This window comes from Bos grunniens, chromosome 13 (genome assembly GCF_055505025.1).
Source record: "Bos grunniens cultivar Pamir isolate PY7600 chromosome 13, Bosgru_T2T1.0, whole genome shotgun sequence".
NCBI lineage: Eukaryota > Metazoa > Chordata > Mammalia > Artiodactyla > Bovidae > Bos > Bos grunniens.
The window spans coordinates 63,372,729-63,399,349 of record NC_141177.1 but is presented as its reverse complement, the minus strand read 5'-3'; the positions used below and the strand labels follow the sequence as shown (position 1 = coordinate 63,399,349).

The window sequence follows — 26,621 nt, the reverse complement described above, 5'->3', positions numbered from 1 at the left end:
AGGATATAAAATCAACCCACAGAAATCCCTTGCATTCCTATACACTAATAATGAGAAAACAGAAAGAGAAATTAAGGAAACAATTCCATTCACCATTGCAAAGGAAAGAATAAAATACTTAGGAATATATCTACCTAAAGAAACTAAAGACCTATATATAGAAAACTATAAAACACTGGTGAAAGAAATCAAAGAGGACACTAATAGATGGAGAAATATACCATGTTCATGGATTGGAAGAATCAACATAGTGAAAATGAGTATACTACCCAAAGCAATTTATAGATTCAATGCAATCCCTATCAAGCTACCAACAGTATTCTTCACAGAGCTAGAACAAATAATTTCACAATTTGTATGGAAATACAAAAAACCTCGAATAGCCAAAGCGATCTTGAGAAAGAAGAATGGAACTGGAGGAATCAACCTACCTGACTTCAGGCTCTACTACAAAGCCACAGTTATCAAGACAGTATGGTACTGGCACAAAGACAGAAATATTGATCAATGGAATAAAATAGAAAGCCCAGAGATAAATCCACGCACATATGGACACCTTATCTTTGACAAAGGAGGCAAGAATATACAATGGATTAAAGACAATCTCTTTAACAAGTGGTGCTGGGAAATCTGGTCAACCACTTGTAAAAGAATGAAACTGGACCACTTTCTAACACCATACACAAAAATAAACTCAAAATGGATTAAAGATCTAAACGTAAGACCAGAAACTATAAAACTCCTAGAGGAGAACATAGGCAAAACACTCTCCGACATACATCACAGCAGGATCCTCTATGACCCACCTCCCAGAATATTGGAAATAAAAGCAAAAATAAACAAATGGGACCTAATTAACCTTAAAAGCTTCTGCACATCAAAGGAAACTATTAGCAAGGTGAAAAGACAGCCTTCAGAATGGGAGAAAATAATAGCAAATGAAGCAACCAACAAACAACTAATCTCAAAAATATACAAGCAACTCCTACAGCTCAACTCCAGAAAAATAAACGACCCAATCAAAAAATGGGCCAAAGAACTAAATAGACATTTCTCCAAAGAAGACATACAGATGGCTAACAAACACATGAAAAGATGCTCAACATCACTCATTATCAGAGAAATGCAAATCAAAACCACTATGAGGTACCATTTCACACCAGTCAGAATGGCTGCGATCCAAAAGTCTACAAATAATAAATGCTGGAGAGGGTGTGGAGAAAAGGGAACCCTCTTACACTGTTGGTGGGAATGCAAACTAGTACAGCCACTATGGAGAACAGTGTAGAGATTCCTTAAAAAACTGGAAATAGAACTGCCTTATGATCCAGCAACCCCACTGCTGGGCATACACACTGAGGAAACCAGAAGGGAAAGAGACACGTGTATGCCAATGTTCATCGCAGCACTGTTTATAATAGCCAGGACATGGAAGCAACCTAGATGTCCATCAGCAGATGAATGGATAAGAAAGCAGTGGTACATATACACAATGGAGTATTACTCAGCCATTAAAAAGAATACATTTGAATCAGTTCTAATGAGGTGGATGAAACTGGAGCCTATTATACAGAGTGAAGTAAGCCAGAAGGAAAAACATAAATACAGTATACTAACGCATATTTATGGAATTTAGAAAGATGGTAACAATAACCTGGTGTACGAGACAGCAAAAGAGACACTGATGTATAGAACAGTCTTATGGACTCTATGGGAGAGGGAGAGGGTGGGACGATTTGGGAGAATGGCAATGAAACATGTAAAATATCATGTAGGAAACGAGTTGCCAGTCCAGGTTCGATGCACGATGCTGGATGCTTGGGGCTGGTGCACTGGGACGGCCCAGAGGGATGGTATGGGGAGGGAGGAGGGAGGAGGGTTCGGGATGGGGAACACATGTATACCTGTGGCGGATTCATTTTGATATTTGGCAAAACTAATACAATTATGTAAAGTTTAAAAATAAAATAAAATTAGAAAAAAAAAATCTACTGGGAAATCCCTACATGGCAAATTTATACATGTGAACTATGGCAGTTTCTCCCAGTTTATGCAGTTATCATTAGATAACTATAATGTGTGATCTGCTATGAAAACTATGAGAAGAGTCTAAAAGAGAGTATGTGGAAAGTATTTTATTGTTATTAATATTCCTAGATTTCAAACACTAGTTGCTCTTTTTCTGAGTTTTCTTAATATTTTCTGTTAATATTAGGTTGGTGCAAAAATAATTGAAGTTTTAAGTTGAACTTTGCCATTTGATACTGGAATACATTCTTAAATAAATGTGGCTATGTTATATATCATTTTAATATGCATTTCTCACTTTATGCTTTTTTGGAAATGACATGCTATTTATTTTGTATTTATTTTAGACTATAGAAATTATGTTAGACAGAAAGCAAATTCAAACAAAGTGCAATTGTGCGGTAGTTTGAGCATTCTTTGGCATTGCCTTTCTTTGGGATTGGAATGAAAACTGACCTTTTCCAGTCCTGTGGCCACTGCTGAGTTTTCCAAATTTGCTGGCATATTGAGTGCAGCACTTTCACAGCATCGTCTTTTAGGATTTGAAATAGCTCAACTGGAATTCCATCACCTCCACTAGCTTTGTTCGTAGTGATGCTTCCTAAGGCTCACCTGACTTCACATTCCAGGATGTCCAGCTCTAGGTGAGTGTGAGTAATTACACCTTTGTAATTATCTGGGTCGTGAAGATCTTTTTTGTACAGTTCTTCTGTGTATTCTTGCCACTTCTTAATATCTTCTGCTTCTGTTATGTCCATACCATTTCTGTCCCTTATCGAGCCCATCTTTGCATGAAATGTTCCCTTGGTATCTCTGATTTTCTTGAAGAGATCTCTAGTCTTTCCCATTCTGGTGTTTTCCTTTATTTCTTTGCACTGATCACTGAGGAAGGCTTTCTTATCTCTCCTTGCTATTCTTTGGAACTCTGCATTCAAATGGGTATATCTTTCCTTTTCTCCTTTGCTTTTTGCCTCTCTTCTTTTCACACCTATTTGTAAGGCCTTTTCAGACAGCCATTTTGCTTTTTTGCATTTCTTTTTCTTGGGGATGGTCTTGATCCCTGTCTCCTGTACAGTGTCACAAACCTCCGTCCATAGTTCATCAGGCACTCTATCAGATCTAGTCCCTTAAATCTACTTCTCACTTCCACTGTATAGTCATAAGGGATTTGATTTAGGTCATATCTGAATGGTCTAGTGGTTTTCCCCACTTTCTTAAATTTAAGTCTTAATTTGACAATAAGGAGTTCATGATCCTGGCCACAGTCAGCTCCCGGTCTTGTTTTTGCTGACTGTATGGAGCTTCTCCATCTTTGAGATGCTTATTGATAAGGTAAGCTCCTTACTGATAAGACTGATCTAATTTAATTTACAGATGGGTCCTACTTAAAGGATAAACAGGGACCTTACTGAGCTGGATATGCAATAATGTCCACAGCGGACATAATTAAAAACTTTTATTTATCAGAAACAAAGGCAACATAACAAGCCAAATTAAAACTCTTAACTCTAGCTTGTAAACTAGCTAAAGACCAGGATAACAAATATTTATGTGACAGTCACTATACTTTTGAAATGGCACATAATTTTGGAATGCTATTAAAACAATGAGCTTTTTAACCTCCTCAGGAGAACTTTGAAATGTTTTGTAATATAGGTGCCAAAACAGTTAGCAATTATTGAAACAATAGGGCACTCATTCCAAATCTGACACTACAGAAGCTAAAAGAAATCAGCTTGCTGATGCTGCAACAAAACAGGCAGTTTTAAATATTAATCCTGTCCAGGCTTGAAAATGTCTACTTCTCTCCATTAACCTTGATAACCAAATAAAAGATTTCTTTATACAGGCTCAAGAGATAACCACTAAAGAAGAGAAACAGATAACAACGACAGAACTAGGGAATTTTGACCCAGCTACACAAATACAGTTTAGATCAAACAAAAACAAACACTATCTAATGAAGCCTAACTGCCATTACTGCAACATGTACATTCTTTAACACACTGGGCTTTTAAGAAAATGATTTAATGGGAAAAATAATTTTGGAAATTTGCACCCATGATGGTTCAAAGGAAATATATGACATTATGGACAGGGTTTTACTGAGACACTTAAAAAAAGTACTAAGTACTTTTATATCGAGTGCCCATGTAAAGGATAATGAATTACAATCTAGAGATTTTATTAGAAAGGACATCAAATAAAAGATTATTTACAGACACAATGAAAAAAATCTTATCAAGTATTATTAACTAATCTACATGAAGCCAAACTGAAAGACATTAATTCATAGATTCACATCTCTCATTTTGAAAAGGCCTTCCACCTGAGTGGACTTTGACCCCTGTTCCTAGCACCTGCCTTCAACTAAGCCAAGCATCACTAAGCTAGGAGAAGAAAATAACAGTAAGAGACAGCTGACCCATGAGTCTGGACCAGGCTTGAAAGACCCATTCTACCAATTCAATTGTACTGCTGACCAAAGGTCGGTCTGTCTATCAAAATTAAAAGTTGTTGTTTAATTTCTAGCTATTTTGCCCCAATGTTTAGGATGGAAATAAAACTCTTTGGTAACACTAAGTATAACTGCTGCTGCTGCTAAGTCTCATCAGTAGTGTCTGACTCTGCGACCCCACAGACGGCAGCCCACTAGGCTCCGCCGTCCCTGGGATTCTCCAAGCAAGAACCTTGGAGTGGGTTGCCATTTCCTTCTCCAATGCATGAAAGTGAAAAGTGAAAGTGAAGTCGCTCAGTCGTGTCCGACTCTTCACGACCCCCATGGACCGCAGCCTATCAGGCTCCTCCGTCCATGGGATTTTCCAGGCAAAAGTACTGGAGTGGGGTGCCATTGCCTTCTCCATAATTATAGCTACTAGGGGCAAATTAGCTGACTTTTGGATTTTTACCAAATTCCTTGGTCAATACAAGGCCAAAATAAGCCTCTCATAAATCTCATCACTGACTCTTCAAATGTTCCTATAATCTATAAAATGATTTCTCATAAGCATATCCCTCCATGTTTTTGTTGTTCAGTTGTTAAGTCGTGTCCATTTCTTTGTAATCCCATGGACTGCAGCATTCAGGCTTCCCTGTCCTTCACTATCTCCCAGAGGTTGATCAAATTCATGTCCATTGAGTCAGTGATGCCATCCAACCATCTCATTCTCTGTTGTCTCCTCCTCCTCCTGCCTACAATTTTTCTAAGCATCAGGGTTTTTTCAAATGAGTCAGCTCTTCCCATCAGGTGGCCAAAGTACTGGAGCTTCAGCTTCAGCATCAGTAATTCCAATGAATATTCAGGATTGATTTCCTTTAGGATTGACTGGGTTGATCTCCCTTGCTGTCTAACTGAGTCTCAAGAGTCTTGAGCACCACAATCTGAAAGCATCGGTTCTTTGGTGCTCAGCCTTCTTTATGGCCCAACTCTCACATCTGTACACACATGACTACTGGAAAAACCATAGCTTCGACTATATGGACCTTTGCGGTAATGTAATATCTGCTTTTTAAAACACTGTCTAGGTTCGTCATAGCTTTTCTTCTAAGGAGCAAGCATCTTTTAATTTTGTGGCTGCAGTCACTGTCTGCATTGATTTTGGAGCCCAAGAAAATGGAACCTGACACTGTTTTCACTTTTTCCCCATTTATTTCCCATGAAGTGACAGGACTGGATGCCATGATCTTAGTGTTTTGAATGCTGAGTTTTAAGCCAGCTTTTTCACTCTCCTCTTTCACTTTCATCAAGAGGCTCTTTAGTTCTTCTTCGCTTTCTGCCATTTATCATCTGCATAACTGAGGTTGTTGATACTTTTCCCAGCAATCTTGATTCCAGCTTTCAGTCATCCAGCCTGGCATTTTGCATGATGCACTCTGCATATAAGTTAAATAAGCAGGATGACAATATACAGCCTCGATATATTCCTTTCCCAATTGTGAACCAGTCCACTGTTCCATGTCTGGTTTTATGGCCACTGTATACATGTACCACAACCGTTTTTATCCATTCATGTATCAATGGACATCTAGGTGGCTACCATGTTCTATGCTGTGCTTAGTCGTTCTGTTGTATCTGACTCTTTGTGACACTATGGACTGTAGCCCGTCAGGCTCCTCTGCCCATGGGGATTCTCCAGGCAAGAAGCTATTACAAATAGTGTTGCAATGAACATTAGGGTTACATATGTCTTTTTCAATTATGGTTTCCTCAGGGTATATGCCCAGTAGTGGGATTGCTGGGTAATATGGTAGCTCTATTCCTAGTTATTTAAGGAACCTCTATACTATTTTCCACCGGAGAAGGCAATGGCACCCCACTCCAGTACTCTTGCCTGGAAAATTCTAGGATGGAGGAGCCTGGTAGGCTGCAGTCCATGGGGGTCGTGAAGAGTCAGACACAACTGAGCGACTTCACTTTCACTTTTCACTTTCATGCATTGGAGAAGGAAACGGCAACCCACTCCAGTGTTCTTGCCTGGAGAATCCCAGGGATGGGGGAGCCTGGTGGGCTGCCGTCTATGGGGTCGCACAGAGTTGGACACAACTGAAGCGATTTAGCAGCAGCAGCAGGATACTGTTCTCCACAGTGGCTATATGAATTTACATTCCCACCAACAGTGCGAGATGGTTCCCTTTTTCCACACCCTCTTTAGCATTTATTGTTTGTAGATTTTTTGATGATGGGCATTCTGACCGGCATGAGGTAATCCCTCACTGCAGTTTTTATGAGAACATTTTGAATCAGTATACCTCAAAGAAGGTGTTTCAATAGTATTTCTAGACATTATATAATAATACACACACAGATATATATATATATCTATATATATATATAAAAGTCTCTTGATTTCATAAGTTATTTATACCTTATGCCGACACATGTTCATAGAATAAAAAATACAAATGAATGTGTACACAGTTATTCGTGTACAATGTATTGGGTTTGCCAGAAAGTTCAGTCCGGTCGTTATGTAAGATGTTATGGAAAAACCTGAATAGATTTTCTGGTCAACTCAGTATTTAGAAGTGCAAAATATTCAAAACCATAAAAATATTAAGGGAGAGAATTAGTTAAATTAAGGTATGCATTACACACTGTGGTATAATATAAATTATGGTAAATACTGTGGTTACAAACAGCTATACGTAGTACTATACTCTGAATGAAACTGAATTCTATATAATGACTTGGAGGGATTTCTAGAAATAATATTAAGTAAAAAAACTGGAAGGGGAAAACGAATATGCAAACACTGGGTAATAAAATAGAAATGAGAAAAAATAAAGGAGAGACAAAAAATAGAGAAAAGATAGGAAAACTATCACAAAACAATGCACATAGATACCTACAAGAAGAGAGAAGACTGAGAAGCCTCTAAGCATACTGCTTTGTATATTGTTAACTTTTGGAAGTAGTTTCATGCTCTATGTATTTCAAAATAAAAATTAGGCCAAAACAAATAAGATGATGGAATGGAAAGAAAAAGCAAACTTAAAGAACTGAAACTACTGTAGGGAGAATAAAAGCAGTAATTCCTCAAACCAGTATTTACTAAAAACCCTGTCTTGGACATGGAAGTGGGGTGACTTGGGGGGACGTGGACAACAAACAAGTCATGCAATCATTTTATAACTTGATTTGTTTTAGTAATGGTATATTCAGAGCTATTCTGAAACCATTTGAGAAGCATTTCAGGATTAAGCAAATGAGTAATTGTACCAATGCTGTTTCAGAACTCTAGCTACCTGAGCTGTCATGTCCTACACGTGGCCACCACACCGCTCACATATCTGTTATTAGTGACTGTGTCTGTGTGTAGGACTGTGTTAGTTGCTCAGTCATGTCTGACTCTTTGCGACCCCACGAACTGTAGCCTGCCAGGCTTCTCTGTCCATGGAATTCTCCAGGCAAAAATACTGGAGTGGATTGCCATTCCCTTCTCCAGAGGAACTTCCCAACCCAGGGATCGAACCCTGGTCTCCTGCCTCACAGGCAGATTCTTTACCATTTGAGCTACAGAGAAGAGGTCACCAATTTTAAGTGGCTTGCTCCTACAGGGAGGATTAGTTTTCACTCAGCTAGTCCTCCCATCACAAAGGACACCACCCAACAAGGACTAGACATTGTGTGGATCTTCCAGTGGCTCCTGGCTGAACCATTAGTACACATGCTTAGTTACCTGATACCATAGTGAAATTCCTGGGCATGATCTCTAAGGGGCATGAATTCTCATTTCAGAAGACAAGACCTCAAACTTGGGTGATTCAACTCTGACAAATAACTGGGCCCAGCAAATAGAGCAACCCTTTCGATCACCTGCATTCTCCTTTGCCCAAAGAGAGTCCTTGATGAAGCCAATCTATGTGGTTACCAGAGAGGTTGCTTCATTTTAGTGAGGATACAACCAAGAGAGTACCCAAAAGGCCCTCCAAAAGGCCTCCTGACCATCACCAGATGCTTGATTTACAGATCTCCAAAACATCTGTTTGCTAATGGAGACTATGGCACAAGGGCCCTATCATGCATAGAGGCATCCATTGGGCTTCTGTAGTTATAACTACTGGGAGCTGGCTGAAAGGCACACTACTTTGGAGACATAGGTATTAACCAGCTACTGGGCATTGGGCCATTCATCTTCTGGTCACAAAATGCTCTTAAGGACAAAAATTTCAATCAAATGGTATCAGTATTTCTGCTCTTCTCTCTAGGTATCTCATGGTATCTGATTTTAGTCAAAGTGAAATATTTCAATATGAATATATGCTCAACAAATACATTTTCATAAACCAAAATAAAAACATCTAATGAGTTTAATTTTAAACAATATAAATTTTTCTGTAGTTTTTGCACTTACTAGTAAATCTTTCCCCTGTGTGAAAGCTTTCTTTCTTCACTTGAATCTCTGATTCTGACATTAACTCTTGATGGTCAAGCATATGATTTCCATCTGGTACTTCATCTTGAGCTACAAAAAGAGAAGAATTTATCAACTAAATAAAAATAAAGATCTATGGTGAAACATTTAGCTTACAATTTATAAAATGAAAACAGCAGCAGTTATCTCATTTTTATGAAGTTAAGAAGAAAATCACCATATTGTGAAGTCTGCCATGAAAACTATGAGAAGTCTTAATGAGTGTGTGTGAAAGGTACTTTACCATAAAAATAATACTTGTGGAATTCAAATGTGTTTTATGTTAAGTTTCTCATTTTCTGAGTTGTCTCAATATTTTTAGTTAATATAATTCAATAGACCAAACAAAGAAAATACATATGTACAAGGTTATTCATAGCATAATATTTGTAACTGTAAAATATTAAGATCACTTAAACATAAAGCATAGGGGACTGGTAGGCTAAAGTATCATATGTAAAGTATAAAAACATAGACTGTAGGGTGCAATGTGCATATGGAGCTGTACAAACAAATACAAAAGGAATGATAAAGATCCTGATGAAATGATTGGGAAGCATCTCCAGGATACAGTGCTTAATGGTAGAGGGGGGAACCTAAAAGAGAGAATACCAAGTACAGTTTAAGAAAGAAGGAAGGAAAGAAAGAATAAAGGAAATTTGAAAAAAAAATGATAATGAAAGATCCTTATTTTTAAAACAAGAAATACAGGAAATGTAAATCAAAAACAATATACTGGGTCACAAGAGTCCCTGCAGACATGGCTGACTTGAGCCATACCCAGTAACTACTATTTGCTCTCATGCTGTTCTGACAATGATGGATACTCCGTGATATAGCCAGGTTCTGAGATTCAAGTCTAATGAAAAATTATCCAGGTTTCTCAGTTTCACTTGACCAGCAACCTGAGGAGGAGCTACTCTTGTTAATTTAGTGAGGGAAACAGACACCTTGCTGGCTGTGTCTCAACAGAACCCCTGGTTCTGAGTTCCCTGACAGGGGCCACTGTGTCCAAGGAGGACAAGGGAGGGGATGAGGAAGAAAAGACACGAACACCTGAGACAATCTCCTTCACCTGAGACAATCTCCTTCCTCTTCTGGCTGACATTTGGTTTCTGAAAACTTCTGCCCACACATGGTGAGCTCCTTGCCACTGGAAACACTGTCTAGTTACCCAGCAATGGAGGGTCAAGGAAGGGATGGATGGACTCTCCAGCACACATCTTGTGCCAGGAAGTGAGCCATGGTGGCCAACACAGCCCCATGAGACTCAAAATGGTGATGAACTTATTACTAATAACGTGCTCTCCACAGTGACCTTAAGATGAATCTGACAACTCTATTTTTACCCAGAATACTTGGCTTTTCAAAATAAGCAAGATTAGGGATTCTAGTCCCCAAGACTGGCTTCTAGTTTACCAAGGACTGTTATTTCCACAACTCTGACACCAGGATGAGAGGAACACAAGTAATGCATTTTGACCCTTACTTAAACCTGACCATGGTGTGGGTGCTTTTAGACATCATAAACTTCTATTTCATAGCTCCCACTGCTGAATACATAATTGCATGCATGCTAAATTGCTTCAGTCATATCTGACTCTTTGCAACCCCATGGACTGTGGCCTGCCAGGCTCCTCTGTCTGTGGCATTCTCTAGGCAAGAATACTGGAGTGGGTTCCCATGCCCTCCTCCCGGGGATCTTCCCAATCCAGGAAATGAATCTGCAGATCTCGGATCTCCTGCATTGTCAGACAGGTTCTTCACCATTTGTGCCACCTGGGAAACCCTGAATATATCATTGCTGCTAAGTCGCTTCAGTTGTGTCCAACTCTGTGTGACCCCAGAGACAGCAGCCCACCAGGCTTCCCCGTCCCTGGGATTCTCCAGGCAAGAACACTGGAGTGGGTTGCCATTTCCTTCTCCAATGCATAAAAGTGAAAAGTGAAAGTGAAGTCGCTTAGTCGTGTCCGACCCTCAGCGACCCCATGGACTGCAGCCTTCCAGGCTCCTCCATCCATGGGATTTTCCAGGCAAGAGTACTAGAGTGGGGTGCCATTGCCTTCTCCGGAATATATCATTAGTACAGATGTATTTTCTATGTGAACTCGAACTCACATAAGCCCCAAGCCATGATGAGCACTGCTGCACTCAGGATCATTTCAGTGGGGCACATGGAAGAATGCAAACCTACCAGACTACCAGTGCCTAGAGACATGTCTCCAGATCAACTACTAAGCAAAGGATAAACAAATGCTAGCCATCTTTGCTGACTTTCAGTAAGGCAAATGTCTCTGTGAGATTATTTCTCCATTCAGTTTAACTAAGTAAACCTATGCAAAGAGCCTTGCATGCCTGGACTGGACTACAGAACTACTGTACTAGAGCTCAGTGCTGTGGTACAGATCAGGACACTGGCCTTACCTGACATTGTGACCGTCCTAGAGGCTCTTGCCCCAGCTGAGGGAATTAGGTATGAAGGAATTCATGTTGCAAATGCTCCTTCAATGTCTCTGTGCACACAGATGATATGATCAGTTTGCTTTTTGCTTAAAAGGTTGCAATACACCTTTAATGTCCTTGCATAAGGCCAAGAGCAGGAGGAAGTCCCACTCCCAGATGGGGCACTGGGCTTCCACACTATTGTTGACATCCTCATCCTTCTGGTGCATCCTGGCATGTGTACCATCCCACAAGGCCAGATGCTATGTTGACCATGCTTAGCAGCATAGCAGGGTCATTAACAGAAACATGGACAAGGACCTTGTGGGAAAGGGCAATACACATTATTCTAGAGATATCTTCCAAAATTTGTTCTGTCAGTCACAACAAATGAAAGCCCCACAAAACTCTGTGGAACTATTCTGCTACTGGCACTCTTACATTCCCCTCAGGGGCCCTGATTGCAAGCATCTACTAAGTTCCAGAAAAAATACTTGCATAAGAAAGGATCTCAACTAATAGGATGATCTGGAGGCAAACAAAAAAACGTTCCCGGTCACATTTTCCCTTGAAACTTCTGGTCTGATTTTGAGATAAAATTCTCAGCACTTCTCTGTTCATCAGTTAGTCTTTGGAAGATGGCAATTCCACAGGACGGGATTAATCTGGGACTCTCTCTGTCTAACTTCCTGGAGTAGGGTGAAAGGTACATACCTCTTGAAGACAATTATGTGCCTTTTATTGGTTTGGTGGATACTGAGTGCATGACCCATGACTAAGAAAAATACTACAATCAGAAATATTGACCAAGTATTTCACAACTTTAGTTTTCATCCTCTAGTTATCTTAGGATATTTATACATTAGGTAAAAGTATAAAATATCTACTATATATATGTATACACACACAATTTATGAAGCAAAGAATAAGATCTTTGGCTGTAATTAATTTTAAATAATTTAAAGTTATCTGTAATTAGTATACTTACTGTGTTTTTCCTCTTTTTGTTGCTTTACCGTCATTTGGCTTTTTGACATTGATTCTTGATGGTCATGCATAAGATTTGCATCTGATATTTTTTCATGAGCTACAAGAGAGATATAGTTAGCCCACTGAATAGAAAAATACATCTACTATGAAATCTCTACATATCAAATTCATAATAAGCAAAGAGAAATATTCTAAGTTTTCTGAAGTTATAGTGAAGTTACCATAATGCTAGATCTGATAACACTGTGAGAAGAGTTTTAATAGATACGTTTTGAATCTTTCTCATTATCTTATAAATATTTCCAGGCATTATATATAGTTTGTATTTGTCTCTGTTTCTCTTAGGTTATTTATATTTTATAGATTGACATAGACTTCAGAGACCAACAAAACACGTGTACCATTTGCTAATTAAAGTATTATTTGTAACTGCATATAAATGTTCATGCATGGGAAATTGGATAAACAATCTAATATATGTACTATAAACTTTGTGAAGTGACGTGAAAGTCATTCAGTCATGTCTGACTCTTTGTGACCCCATGGACTATACAGTCCATGGAATTCTCCAGGTCAGAATACTGGAGTGGGTAGCCTTCCCCTTCTCCAAGGGATCTTCCCGACCCAGGAATCAAACCAGGGTCTCCTGCATTGCAGGTGGATTATTTACCAACTGAGCTATCAGGGAAATTCCATAAACTTTGTAAATTATGCTAAATAATATGGTACCATCAGATGTATGTAAAGATGTAAAAGGAATCAAATGAATCTCTATAAACTGACTTGGAGGGATTTCAAGGAGATAATATTAAGAGAGGGAAAAAAAAAAACAAAAGGAGAAATGTATGGTACCTTTCAGATAAGGAAGATGGGGGAAAAAGGAAATAAATAAGAGGAAGGGAGAGAATTAGAGAGATAGTTACCTTTACAAAATGACACACAAGTGAGATAGAAAAAAAATGTAACTGGTTACCTACAGGATGCAAGGGAGCAAACTGAGGAAGAAATAGTACTCCTTTAAGTATACCTTTTTGCATAGTATTTACTTTTGGAAGCAAGTTCAGGTTCCACATGTTTCAAAAATAAAATTAAAACAAAAAAGAGAAACTAAAACTGAAAGCAAACTTAGAGAAATTAACCTACTGAAAAAAACAAGTACTAATGCAAGTAACTCATCAATACAATATTTGACATATACCCTCATTCATGGGCAGAAGCGTGGAGAGATTGTCAACATATGACAAAATATTTCCAGTAGGCTTTTTTTTTTTCCATATGAACAGGCAAAACAATTTCAAAATAATTTTCAAAGTCTAACAAATGAGTAAATGTGTTATTTAGAGAGAACAGTCGCAGAGTGTGCTAAGTCATTCAGTTGTGTCTGACTCTTTGGACTGTAGCCCATCAGGCTCCTCTGCCCAAAGGATTTTTCAGGCAAGAATACTGGAGTGAGTTGTCATTTCCTTCTCCAGGGGATCTTCCTGAGCCAGGGATGAAACCTGCATTTTCTGTGTCTCCTGCACTGCAGGAGGATTCTTTACCCACTGAGCTATCAGGGAAGCCCTTTAGGAAGGAAATACACACATGAAATGAAAGAAGGCAGAACAAGTCCTGAGGGGGTGAAGCAGAATTGAAGATTTCCAAGATTTATCATGAATTCTAAACATGTCTATGCAGGTTTATATACACATATACAGGTATACATGCTAATGTACATGTATAAAATATGTATGTATGTGTAAATACATATATAGAAATGTGAACCTACTTAAGAAACCTGACTCCAGTCTAGATCTTACATGTGATCTTTCAGGCAGAATCAGACAACTATAACGGCATTGCCTGGAGTTAACTTTGGGGCTTCCCAGGTGGCGCTAGTGGGAAAAAATCCTCTTGCCAATGCAGGAGACAAAAGGGACACAGGTTCAATCCCTGGATTGGGAAGATTCCGTGGAGGAGGGCATGGCAACCCACTCCAGGATTCTTGCCTGGGGAATTCCCTGAACAGAGGAGCCTGGCAGGCTACAGTCCATGAGGTCATAAAAGAGTCAGACGCAACTGAAGCAGCTTCGCACACATGCAGCACGTACCATGGGGAAAAGAAGTTTAACTCACAGAGACTTGATGCACAGCCAGTGCACTGCAGCCACTGGAGAAGCTGCAGTCATGGACATAGCCCTCCCTTCCCACCACTCTCTTAAGCACACTGCATTCTTAGCTCAGTCACCATCAACTGGAAGCCTCAGTGTGGCGGTCGTAGGGGTGGACTTGATTAGGGCATTGTACTATTCCAGCACTGCCACTGACTGCATTACCTTATGGGAGAAGGGTGAAGAGGGATTGAAGAAACTTTTCTCAGTTATGATTCAGTATTCAAGATGTTTCAGAGGATCCATAAATTACCAAGAGTCTTTTGTCTGGAGCTCCTTCAGCTGTGAGATGATACTCTTCTACATCTCATACCAGGTTTGCACTGGTATTAATACATCTAACCCTCACCTATAGCTGCTCCAAGTGGGGAAACAGAACATGGCTATAGCTTGGGCGCTTTCCTGCTTGAACTATTGCAGTAAGTGAGTAAACGTTTGTTACTTTTAGTTTGGCTTGCTCTTTTAATTGGCCAACTCAAAAACTGGTATCTCTCTCAGACAGCAAGCAAGGTAAATGAAGCTCAAAGCCTTTCAGAAGGCACACTTCGGGATGGCACACTTTGGGATGTACTTAGTAAATCTGTGGGACCTTCTAGGGTGAGGTGGGGGAGGGTACCACAGGAGCATTAGCAGGAGTCTGAGCGGACCCTGGGGCACTGTGACAACCAGGCCAGTGTGTTTTGGACAGGGCTAGCAACCACACAGGGTGCCTTAGGAAAGTGCAATTGTATTTCTTTAGGCTTTTCAGTTCTGAGGGGGAACAGTTTCTTTTCTCTAGACCTTGATTCATTAGCCAAGACACCTGCTGGGTCAATCAAATTAGATTAACCAGAGGGGCTCTGAGAAAGCTAGGGCAGCAATTTGTGTGCTACTGCTTATGGTTCCGGAGAAGGCAATGGCACCCCACTCCAGTACTCTTGCCTGGAAAATCCCATGGACGGAGGAGCCTGGTAGGCTGCAGTCCATGGGGTCGCTAAGAGTCGAACACGACTGAGCGACTTCAGTTTCACTTTTCACTTTCATGCATTGGAGAAGGAAATGGCAACCCACTCCACTATTCTTGCCTGGAGAATCCCAGGGATGGAGGAGCCTGGTGGGCTGCCGTCTCTGGGGTCGCACAGAGTCGGACACGACTGAAGCGACTTAGCAGCAGCAGCAGCAGCAGCTTATGGTCCACTAGCAATGGGATGTAAAGCTGTGGGAAACCCTGAATGTCTAGCTGTACACACTAACTACTGTTAGCTCTAAATTTGTTCCTGGGACTAACAATGAGCTACTGAGATGTATGTTTTAACAACAACAAAAACAACAACAAAAAAAAAAATGAAAGAGAGAGAGAGCCATAGGATCACTGTTCCCAGTAGCAAAAGAAAAGAAACCTGGTAGTTTGCCTTCATACTAAAGGTATTAATCTTGTTAAACTTAGTGAAGGGGAGCGGCACACACACACTGTGCAGAAGGTACAAAATACCTTCTTTAGAGAGCCTTGACAGCAGTCATGTTGGCTGAGGAGGTGGAAGAAAAGTGGGGAATAAAAAGAGCATACATTTGAAACTCTCTCCTTCATCACCGGGGAATTATTTTGGATCTGACAGAATGACCAACCTGTGATGAGTTCTCTACCACTGAAAAACATGTTTGGATCATCACTGCAGAAATGATAGTGTCCCTTAGTGCCACACTGGTGGTCCCAGGGTCTACACTGAGGACAGTGAGATATTTAACCAGATTTGGATTTCTTGATTCATTCATGCCACCCTTGCTAGATAACTACTGAGCTCAAATAAGCCTCCTCCTAAGGTCAGGTTATTGGGAACTATACAATCTAGATATTGACTGACAGATTGTTGGACACGGAATAGCACCTACTGCCAATGTAGCAGTGACTGACCAACAGTAAAAACAACATGAAAATGATAATCAGTAACCTATTCCTGAACAATCTAGGCCTGGATCCCCAGAAGAGATCTACCGGTGAATATCCAATATGAGATGTCAGAGAGGTAGGCTGATGGGATTACTACCAAGGAACTGAAGACCCACTGGATGCCTAGAAGGAAGCTGAACTAGTGTCCACCTAGAGATGACTCCTACAACTAATACAAGTGTCACTGCTCAGTGCTTTCCACTGAATTTAGACATGAGTATTCTGAGAACCCACCAACTTCTATCAAGAACTCTCTTGGACTTCCTTGGTGGCACAGTGGATGAGTGTCAATACAGGGGACACAAGATCGATCCCTGGTCGGGGAAGATTCCACATGCCGTGGAGCAACTGAGCCCATGCACCACAGCTACTGAGCCTGAGCTCTAAATCTGGTGAGCTGAAACGACTGAGCCTGAATGCTGCAACTACTGAACCCATGTGCCCAGGGCCTGCGGTCCACAACAAGAGTAGCCACTGCAATGATAAGCCCGAGCATTGCAACAAATAGTAGGCCCTACTCACTGCAACTGGAGAAAGCCCACTCAAAGCAATGAAGATTCAGCAAAGCCAAAAATAAACAAATGTCTTAAAGAAAGAAAAGAAAAAAAGAACATTTTGCTTTCAAAAATGCACAAGACTATGAGTTAGACCAAGTCCCTATGTCCACAGGGGGAACATGAGGACAGAGGTCAGTATATTTCCTGGGTCTTTTGGATACGGTGGTTATGTGACTATCATCTCAACTCCTGACACCAGAAGGATGGAGAAACACACAATATTCACCACATAAGGGAGAGAGATCTGGGTAAGCACCCCAGGCCATTGGGTCTGAGACCATTACCAGTGGGATCCTTACCAGATCCAACGATGGGTGTGTCCCTTTAAATCACTACAAATTTCCATTGTTTTGGCCCCACTGATATACGTATCATTAGTATAGGTTAACTGTCAGTGTGAAACCCTGCTTTGTATTCCTGAGAGGAACTACCATACTTCCACAAGGCTAACAAAATTCTCTGAATATCTGTCATTAATGCAAAAGTGATGATATGAAAATGCTCCACCATCAAAGGGTGCAACAGACTTCCACTTTATTGATGACATTGTCTTTGGGTCCAACATGGGCACTACTAGACAAAGACTGGATGGATGCCCCACAGACCGACATATGGCAACTCTGTGGAGCCATTATTATGGACAAGGCACTCTTAATAAAATTCCTGAGCATGATCTGTAAGAGGCAAGATATCTCATTCCAGAAAATAGTGCCAAGCTTTGGTCCTCTCTACTTCCACAAATGAAGAGAAGGCCCAGAGACTGGTGGGACAACTAAGAGATTACATTTTCACTTTCCTTATGTATGGTCTGTGATGACACTCATCTATAGGGTAAATAGAAAGGCCGCTTCCTTTCCATGGGGTAATGACTAAGAGGATGCCATGGAGGCCCTCCAACAGGTCATCAGGCTGCCCTTCCCTGGCACCCTTCTAATCCCTATTTGTTCTTTGAGTTACAGAATTCAGTAGCATTTCTGTTTACCAGTTGGAGGCTGTGGCAGAAGACCACTGAAATAGGCCAGAGGCACCCCTTTAGGCTTTCAAACGCACACCTCTAAGAGTCAGCTGAAAGGTAAACATCCTTTAAGAGACATTTACTGGTCTATTATAGGGCCTTGGTAGATGCTGAGTGATTGACCTATGACCACAAAATCAGAAATACCAAACAAGAGATATGAATAATTTTGCCTTTGTTCTCTAGTTATCTGAGAGAATTCACACATTAAGTCTTCTATACAGCATATTTCAAATACATACTCATGAGCCAAAGAGAAATAATCTGATGAGTTTAATTAAAAATAAGTTAACATTATCTATAATTATTATACTTACAACTGAGTCTTCTTTCTTTAGAAGGTCTTTGTTTCTTTACTTCCAGTTGAGTTTCTGACATTGACTCTTGCTCAAGCACAGGATTTTCATCTGGTACTTTATCACTAGCTATATAAACAGAGATATTTACTCCAATAAATGGAAGAATAGATACACTGTTTGATTCTATACTTTCAAATTACTGACAAATGTATGTTAACATTTTCTCATATTTTAAAAAACTATAGTAAATTTTTATAATACTGGACTGATATGAAAATGGTAAGAAGAGTCTTAACGATGTATACTGAAACTGTCTCATTATTTCATTCATATTCATAGGTTTCAAATATGTTCTGATTAGGTCTCCTATCCTTTAACTTTAGGTTAAAACATAGTCATAAACCAAACCACAAAATGGTATATGCACAAGATTATTCATCACAGCATATTTGCAATTACAAAATACTCAAAATCATTTATACTTGCAAACTGGTTCACCAATAAACCAAAGTATATACTATAAACTATGGTATTATCAGCTATGGTATACAGTATGGTCCAAACAACTGTGCACACAACTGTAAGGAAATGAAAAAGGTATAAACTAACATGGAGGTATTTCCAGTATATAAAGTTAAGTGAAATAAAAAACTAAGGATATCTAATACACTGTATTTTAGGACAGAACAAAAGAAAACCAAAAAAATTGGCAGTTACCTTTACAAAATGAAACATAAGGTAAATCAGAAAACAAAACAGTTTGTCACCAAAGACACTGCAGACCATGCTCACTGAATTACACTCGATGACTACTGTTAGTGCTGTTTGTCCCTGGCACTGGTAGATAGCCTACAACACAGAGAATTTTTGAGACTCATTTTTAATGAAAAAGTATCTAAAGCTCTCAAGATCATTTTGCCAGTGACCTGAGGAGACCAGTCAGACTGGGATACTTCTCCTCAGCAGGTAATTTCTGAGACTTGGTGAGGGGGTGTGTCACAACAGACTCCTTCATTCTGAGTGCTTTGACAGTGACCACTCTGCCCAAGAAAGGGGGGACGACAATGATGTGAACACTTGATTGCCTCTCTCCTTCCCCAGCTTGTTTCTTAAGTGTGGCCCACTTATGATGAGTATACTAACACTTTAGAAGGTGATGCCCGATAAGCATCTGATGGTCTTTTGGTTCAAAAATGAACATAAAGAAGAGTAGATGATGTGACTGGTAACCAGACTCAGATTACCAGTGTCATTTGTGCAACCTGTGCTGGTTTCCTAGCTACATGAAGCCTCCTTATAAGGTTATATCAGTTGGTTCACAAGACAATCCAGATATTCAGTGACAAATTTCAGGGAAAAGAAGAACCAATCACAGACAGATATCATTTAGCCAGTGAAGAAAGTGTTCTAAAAATGGTAATCAAGAACCCACATATAGATGATCTGATTAAGTGGTTTCTCAAGGAAATCTCTGGGTCTAGTTACTTAACCATGGGATCTCAAGAACACTGAAGGGCTGTCCACCAAGGCAGTGGTAGGTAGTGGTCCATAGGTGACCCAAAACCCAGAAACTCTAGAGTTCAAATGATGATGACATCTATGACTAACACAAGTGCTCTTCTTTTGCATTTCCCATTGAATCTTGAGGTGAACTGAAACACACCCCACCCCTACTACTTTTACGCAATTTCTCAGTATTCTATACAAACAAGAATTAAGGTTAGGCCAAGGTCTGTATAGTCAAAGTTATGGTTTTTTCAGTAGTCATGTACAGATGTGAGAGTTGGACCATAAAGAAGGCTGAGCAATGAAGAATTGATGATTTCAAACTGTGGTGCTGGAGAAGACCCTTGAGAGTCCCTTGGACAGCAAGGAGATCAAAACAATCCTAAAGGAAATCTGTCCTGAATATTCATTGGAAGGACTGGTGTTGAAGCTGAAGCTCCAATACTATGGCCACCTGATGTGAAGAGTCGACTCATTGGAAAAGACCCTGATTCTGGGAAAGACTGAGGGCAGGAAGAGAAGCGGGGACAGAAAGAGAAGTGGGCGACAGAGGATGAAATGTTTGGATGGCATCACTGACTCAATGGACATGAGTTTGAGCAAACTCAGGGAAATAGTGAAGGGCAGGGAAGCCTGGTGTGCTGCAGTCCATGGAGTCACAAAGAGTCAGACATGACTTAGCAAATGAACACAACAAAGCTCCTTAACTTCCCAGTTGTGACATGAGGATATGTGATAAAGTCACAGTTCAGTAGAGAGATAGGTGAGAATTGCATATCTGGGCCTTTTGGATACTGATGTACATATGACTAAGATCTCCATAACCACAGACACTACAATGAGGAGGAAACAGATAATGCTCACTGGTTTTCGGTCTGAGCTCACCAAATGGAATCGTTATCCAAATTCAACTATAGGCATATCCTTACATGCCACTAAAATTTTCCATTGTTATGGCTTGCATTACTGAAAGTATTATTGGCACAGAGGTACAGCATCTCACTCACTTCTACCATTAAGACCTACTGCATTTTGGGTCATTTTAATAGGGCATCTGGAAAACTATTTTTGGGCAATAGGATAAGGGGGTGGCAGATGATGAGATGGTTGAATGGTATCACTGACTCAATGGGCATGAATTTGAGTAAACTCTGGGAGATAGTGAAGGACAGGGAAGGCTGTTATGCTGCAGTTCATGGGGTCCCAAAGAGTGGGAGACAACTTATCAAATGGAAAACAACAACCAGACTACCAGTGTCTAGCACCTTTACCATCCAAAAACAGTTCACTGTACTTATTGCTGAGCTTAATGAAACTAAAGTTCTCCACGAAGTTATTTCTCCATTTATACACACTTTCAGTCTGTGTGTAAGGCCTTGGGATGCCTAGAGACTTGACTGATTATTGTTGGCTCAATGCCACAGTATAGCACTGGACACTGGTGTTTCATGCTCCTGTGACCTTCATAGAGATTTACTGCCCAAGTAGAGTGAAGTAAGTATGCAGCAACTGATATCACAAATGCCCCCCTTTTAAACATTCCTGTTCACACTAATGACCAGGGTTGGTTTGCCTTATATGGAATGGGTTGTGATATACCTTCATGTCCTTCCATAAGCCCATGACCTAGAAAAAGCCCTGCTCCAAGATCAAGTACTAACCTTCCACTATATTGGACTTACTTGGTGGCTCAGATGGTAAAGCCTCTGCCTACAATGCGGGAGACCCGGACTTAATCTCTGGGTTGGGAAGATCCTCTGGGGAAGGAAATGGCAACCCACTCCAGTACTCTTGCCCAAAAAATCCCATGGATGGAGGAGCTTGGGAGGCTACAGTCCATGGGGTTGCAGAGAGTTGGACACGACTGAGCGACTTCACTTTTACTTTTTCACTTTCCATTCTATGGATGGCATTCTCCACTGGACCCAAACAAGTGTACTACCCAACAAGGACTAGATTCCATGATGATCCACATGTGACCACATCTGAGTCATTAAGGTAAAGATGGTACAAGGACCTAGTATCCAACTAAAATCCCTAGGGGCCAAGTGGAAAGGGGTACATTGTCTCGTTCCAAGCTTCAAGGAACTGAGGTTTTTCCCTTCTCAATCCCCCCAAAATACAAAGCAGACCAAGGTTTTTTTGAAGCACTCCAAAATGTCAATCTTCTTTCAGTCTCTACCACAACAAACACAAAGGACACTCAGTGTAGGTGTATGAATATATGTATGTTTATGTGCATGTATATGTACATATATGTGTATACACATGTTCAACTCTAGGTCAAAATCCTATGTTTGATTTTGCAGGTCCAACCACAAATAATTACAAAGTATCTACCTGACAGTTCACATGGGGGAATACTTGTCAGTTCAGTTCACTTCAGTCGTTCAGTCGTGTCCGACTCTTCACGACCCCATGAATTGCAGCACGGAGGCCTCCCAGTCCATCACCAACTCCCGGAGTTCACTCAGACTTACGTCCATTGAGTCAGTGATGCCATCCAGCCATCTCATCCTCTGTCATCCCCTTCTCCTCCTGCCCCCAATCCTTCCCAGCATCAGAGTCTTTTCCAATGAGTCAACTCTTCGCATGAGGTGGCCAAAGTACTGGAGTTTCAGCTTTAGCATCATTCCCTCCAAAGAAATCTCAGGGAGGATCTCTTCCAGAATGGACTGGTTGGATTTCCTTGCAGTCCAAGGGACTCACAAGAGTCTTTTCCAACATCACAGTTCAAAAGCATCAATTCTTTGGTGCTGAGCCTTTTTCACAGTCCAACTCTCACATCCATACATGACCACTGGAAAAACCATAGCCTTGACTAGACGGACCTCTGTCGGCAAAGTAATGTCTCTGCTTTTGAATATGCTATCTAGGTTGGTCATAACTTTCCTTCCAAGGAGTAGGTGTCTTTTAATTTCATGGCTGCAATCACCATCTGCAGTGATTTGGGAGCCCCCCAAAAAAAAAGTCTGACACTGTTTCCACTGTTTCCCCATTTGTTTGCCATGAAGTGATGGAACCAGATGCCATGATCTTCGTTTTCTGAATGTTGAGCTTTAAGCCAACTTTTTCACTCTCCACTTTCACTTTCATCAAGAGGCTTTTGAGTTCCTCTTCACTTTCTGCCATAAGGGTGGTGTCATCTGCATATCTGAGGTTATTGATATTTCTCCCGGCAATCTTGATTCCAGCTTGTGCTTTTTACAGTTCAGCATTTCTCATGATGTACTCTGCATATAAGTTAAATAAGCAGGGTGACAATATACAGCCTTGATGTACTCCTTTTCCTATTTGGAACCAGCCTGTTGTTCCATGTCCAGTTCTAACTGCTGCTTCCTGACCTGCATACAGGTTTCTCAAGAGGCAAGGAAGGTCAGGTGGTCTGGTATTCCCATCTCTTTCAGAATTTTCCACAGTTTCTTGTGATCCACACAGTCAAAGGCTTTGGCATAGTCAATAAAGCAGAAATAGATGTTTTTCTGGAACTTTCTTGCTTTTTCCATGATTCAGCGGATGTTGGCAATTTGATCTCTGGTTCCTCTGCCTTTTCTAAAACCAGCTTGAACATCAGGAAGTTCATGGTTCACGTATTGCTGAAGCCTGGCTTGGAGAATTTTGAGCATTACTTTACTAGCATGTGAGATGAGTGCAAATGTGCGATAGTTTGAGCATTCTTTGGCATTGCCTTTCTTTGGGATTGAAATGAAAACTGACCTCTTCCAGTCCTGTGGCCACTGCTGAGTTTTCCAAATTTGCTGGCATATTGAGTGCAGCACTTTCACAGCATCATCTTTCAGGATTTGGAATAGCTCAACTGGAATTAAATCACCTCCACTAGCTTTGTTCGTAGTGATACTTTCTAAGGCCCACTTGACTTCACATTCTAGGATGTCTGGCTCTAGGTCAGTGATCACACCACCATGATTATCTGGGTTGTGAAGATCTTTTTTGTACAGTTCTTCTGTGTATTCTTGCCATCTCTTCTTAATATCTCTGCTTCTGTTAGGTCCATACCAATTCTGTCCTTTATCGAGCCCATCTTTGCATGAAATGTTCCTTTGGTATCTCTGATTTTCTTGAAGAGATCTCTAGTCTTTCCCATTCTGGTGTTTTCCTCTATTTCTTTGCATTGATTGCTGAAGAAGGCTTTCTTATCTCTTCTTGCTACTCTTTGGAACTCTGCACTCAGATGCTTATATCTTTCCTTTGCTCCTTTGCTTTTCACTTCTCTTCTTTTCACAGCTATTTGTAAGGCCTCCCCAGACAGCCATTTTGCTTTTTTGCATTTCTTTTCCATGGGGATGGTCTTGATCCCTGTCTCCTGTACAATGTCATGAACCTCATTCCATAGTTCATCAGGCACTCTATCTATCAGATCTAGGCCCTTAAATCTACTTTTCACCTCCACTGTATAATCATAAGGGATTTGATTTAGGTCATACCTGAATGGTCTAGTGGTTTTCCCTACTTTCTTCAATTTCAGTCTGAATTTGGCAATAAGGAGTTCATGATCTGAGCCACAGTCAGCTCCTGGTCTTGTTTTTGCTGACTGTATAGAACTTCTCCATCTTTTGCTGCAAAGAATATAATCAATCTGATTTCGGTGTTGACCATCTGGTGATGTCCATGTATAGAGTCTTCTTTTGCGTTGTTGGAAGAGGGTGTTTGTTATGACCAGTGCAGTTTCTTGGCAAAACTCTATTAGTCTTTGCTCTGCTTCATTCCGTATTCCAAGGCCAAATTTGCCTGTTACTACAGGTGTTTCTTGACTTCCTACTTTTGCATTCCAGTCCCCTATAATGAAAAGGACATCTCTTTTGTTGGGTGTTAGTTCTAAAAAGGTCTTGTAGGTCTTCATAGAACTGTTCAACTTCAGCTTCTTCAGCATTACTGATTGGGGCATAGACTTGGATTACTGTGATATTGAATGGTTTGCCTTGGAAACGAACAGAGATCATTCTGTCGTTTTTGAGACTGCATCCAAGTACTGCATCTCAGACTCTTTTGTTGACCATGATGGCTACTCCATTTCTTCTGAGGGATTCCTGCCCGCAGTAGTAGATATAATGGTCATCTGAGTTAAATTCACCCATTCCAGTCCATTTTAGTTCGCTGATTGCTAGAATGTCGACATTCACTCTTGCCACCCCATACCAAATTTGATGCATATCCAGTGAACTTTAAACATTGAAAGTAGTTGCAGTAGAGGACCAAGGCCCATCCACACCATGTTCTTATGCATTCTGGATTCCTATACCAGCTGCCTCTATTAGAGGCCTCTCTATGAAAGGGAGAGAAGGGGCAGCTGATATTTGTACTTCTCAGTTGCCTCTTATAGACCACTTTACTGGGGGTATCTGAAGATAGTTTTCTGGGTTACTACTCAGTATTCAGGACTTTTACACTCCTAGCCATCCTGCATCAGTATTCACAAGGTTATTGGGGCCATAGTAAGGATGAGCCTTTTGTTTGGGGCTCCTTCAGGTATGACATCATCTTCCCTCAGCTCCTACTCCCATCAGTATTGATACATCTGACCCTTGCCTGTTTTCTTTCTGTGGGGAAAATTAAATAGTGGTGCTATTTCCAAAGACATTCCAAGTCTTTCCATTTAGACTTGCTTATACTATTAAAGGAAGTGAATAAAAGCTTGTTACTTTCAATTTGGCTTGCTCTCTTAATTGACCAAATCAAAACAGGCAGCCTTCTCTGCCAGATTAGTGCAGAGAACAAAGTAGTCACTAAAGTAAAATTCTTTTCTGGAAGGAACACTTTGAGAGGTGCTAGGGAGACTCTTTCAGGGCTCAGGCTGGATCATTTGCAGGAGTCAAAGGTCCCACGGGCACATTGTCCGTGAGGCTAATGTGTCTCCACAAGAGCTAATGGACTCCATGGGGCTCTCCAGCAGAGTACCACTGTATTGTCTATGTGCAACTCTACTCATATTCTTCTAAGCCCTGCTTAACTGCAGTTAAGGCCATGTTAGAGGAGCATAGGAAGATTGTGAACCTATCCAATTTGAACACCTGTCTCTCAAAAATTTGCCTGGTAAAGAAACATAAATAACTGCTCTCTTTTCTAAGCTTAATGCAGGAAAAAGTCTCCTTGAGACTATATCCCTATTCAGTAACTCAGCTGACTTGTATACCAGATCATGAGTTCACAGTTACTCAACTGATTCTGGCTGTTCAGTCAACAGAACAACCTTGGCAACAGTAGTATCTGACATCATGATGACTGCAAAAACTTGTCCAGAGTGTGGGAACTTGTTAGGCAGCAACTGATGCCACAAATGCCCTTTTCCATATTCCTTCAAACAGGGGTGATTCAGATCAGTTCATCCTTGTGTGGAATGATAACAACTCACCATTCACACCCTTCCACAATGCTACTTGAATTTCCTATTTGTCAGCAATGCATCACCTGGAAAATCTCCCACTACTAGAGGAGGGGCTTGTCTTTCTACTCTGCTGATAATATCATTCTACTGAGTCCACAGAAGAGAGCTACCCAGCAAGGACTGAACATCCTGCTAATACACAAGTGGCAACTTGCTGGGCCATTTTTTACAGAAAGCATACAAGCACCCAAGTGAAGTTTCTGGGCATGATCAGGATATGCTGTCTCATTGTCTCATTCCATGGGAGAAGACTGCTTCTGACCCTCGCCACTCCAACAATTAAAAAGGAGGTCCATGGACTGATGGAACTCTTCACCTGCCTGCATTCTTAATGCCAACCATTTACAGGGTTACATAAAAGGTCGTTTCCTTTCAATGGGGCCACAGCCA

At 40.6% G+C, this 26,621-nt stretch overlaps 1 protein-coding gene across 1 annotated transcript in view; it reads right to left on the bottom strand.

Annotated features, from left to right (window-relative positions):
• Positions 1–26,621, bottom strand: part of CCDC7 (coiled-coil domain containing 7) — a 274,689-nt gene that overhangs the window by 141,114 nt on the left and 106,954 nt on the right. Inside the window, exons 24-26 of the mRNA XM_086334569.1 lie at positions 18,341–18,448; positions 12,373–12,471; positions 8,883–8,993 (exon numbers count right to left, since the gene is read on the bottom strand). Coding sequence (XP_086190695.1) covers positions 8,883–8,993; positions 12,373–12,471; positions 18,341–18,448 — 318 coding nt within the window. The remainder of the gene's footprint in view (positions 1–8,882; positions 8,994–12,372; positions 12,472–18,340; positions 18,449–26,621) is intronic.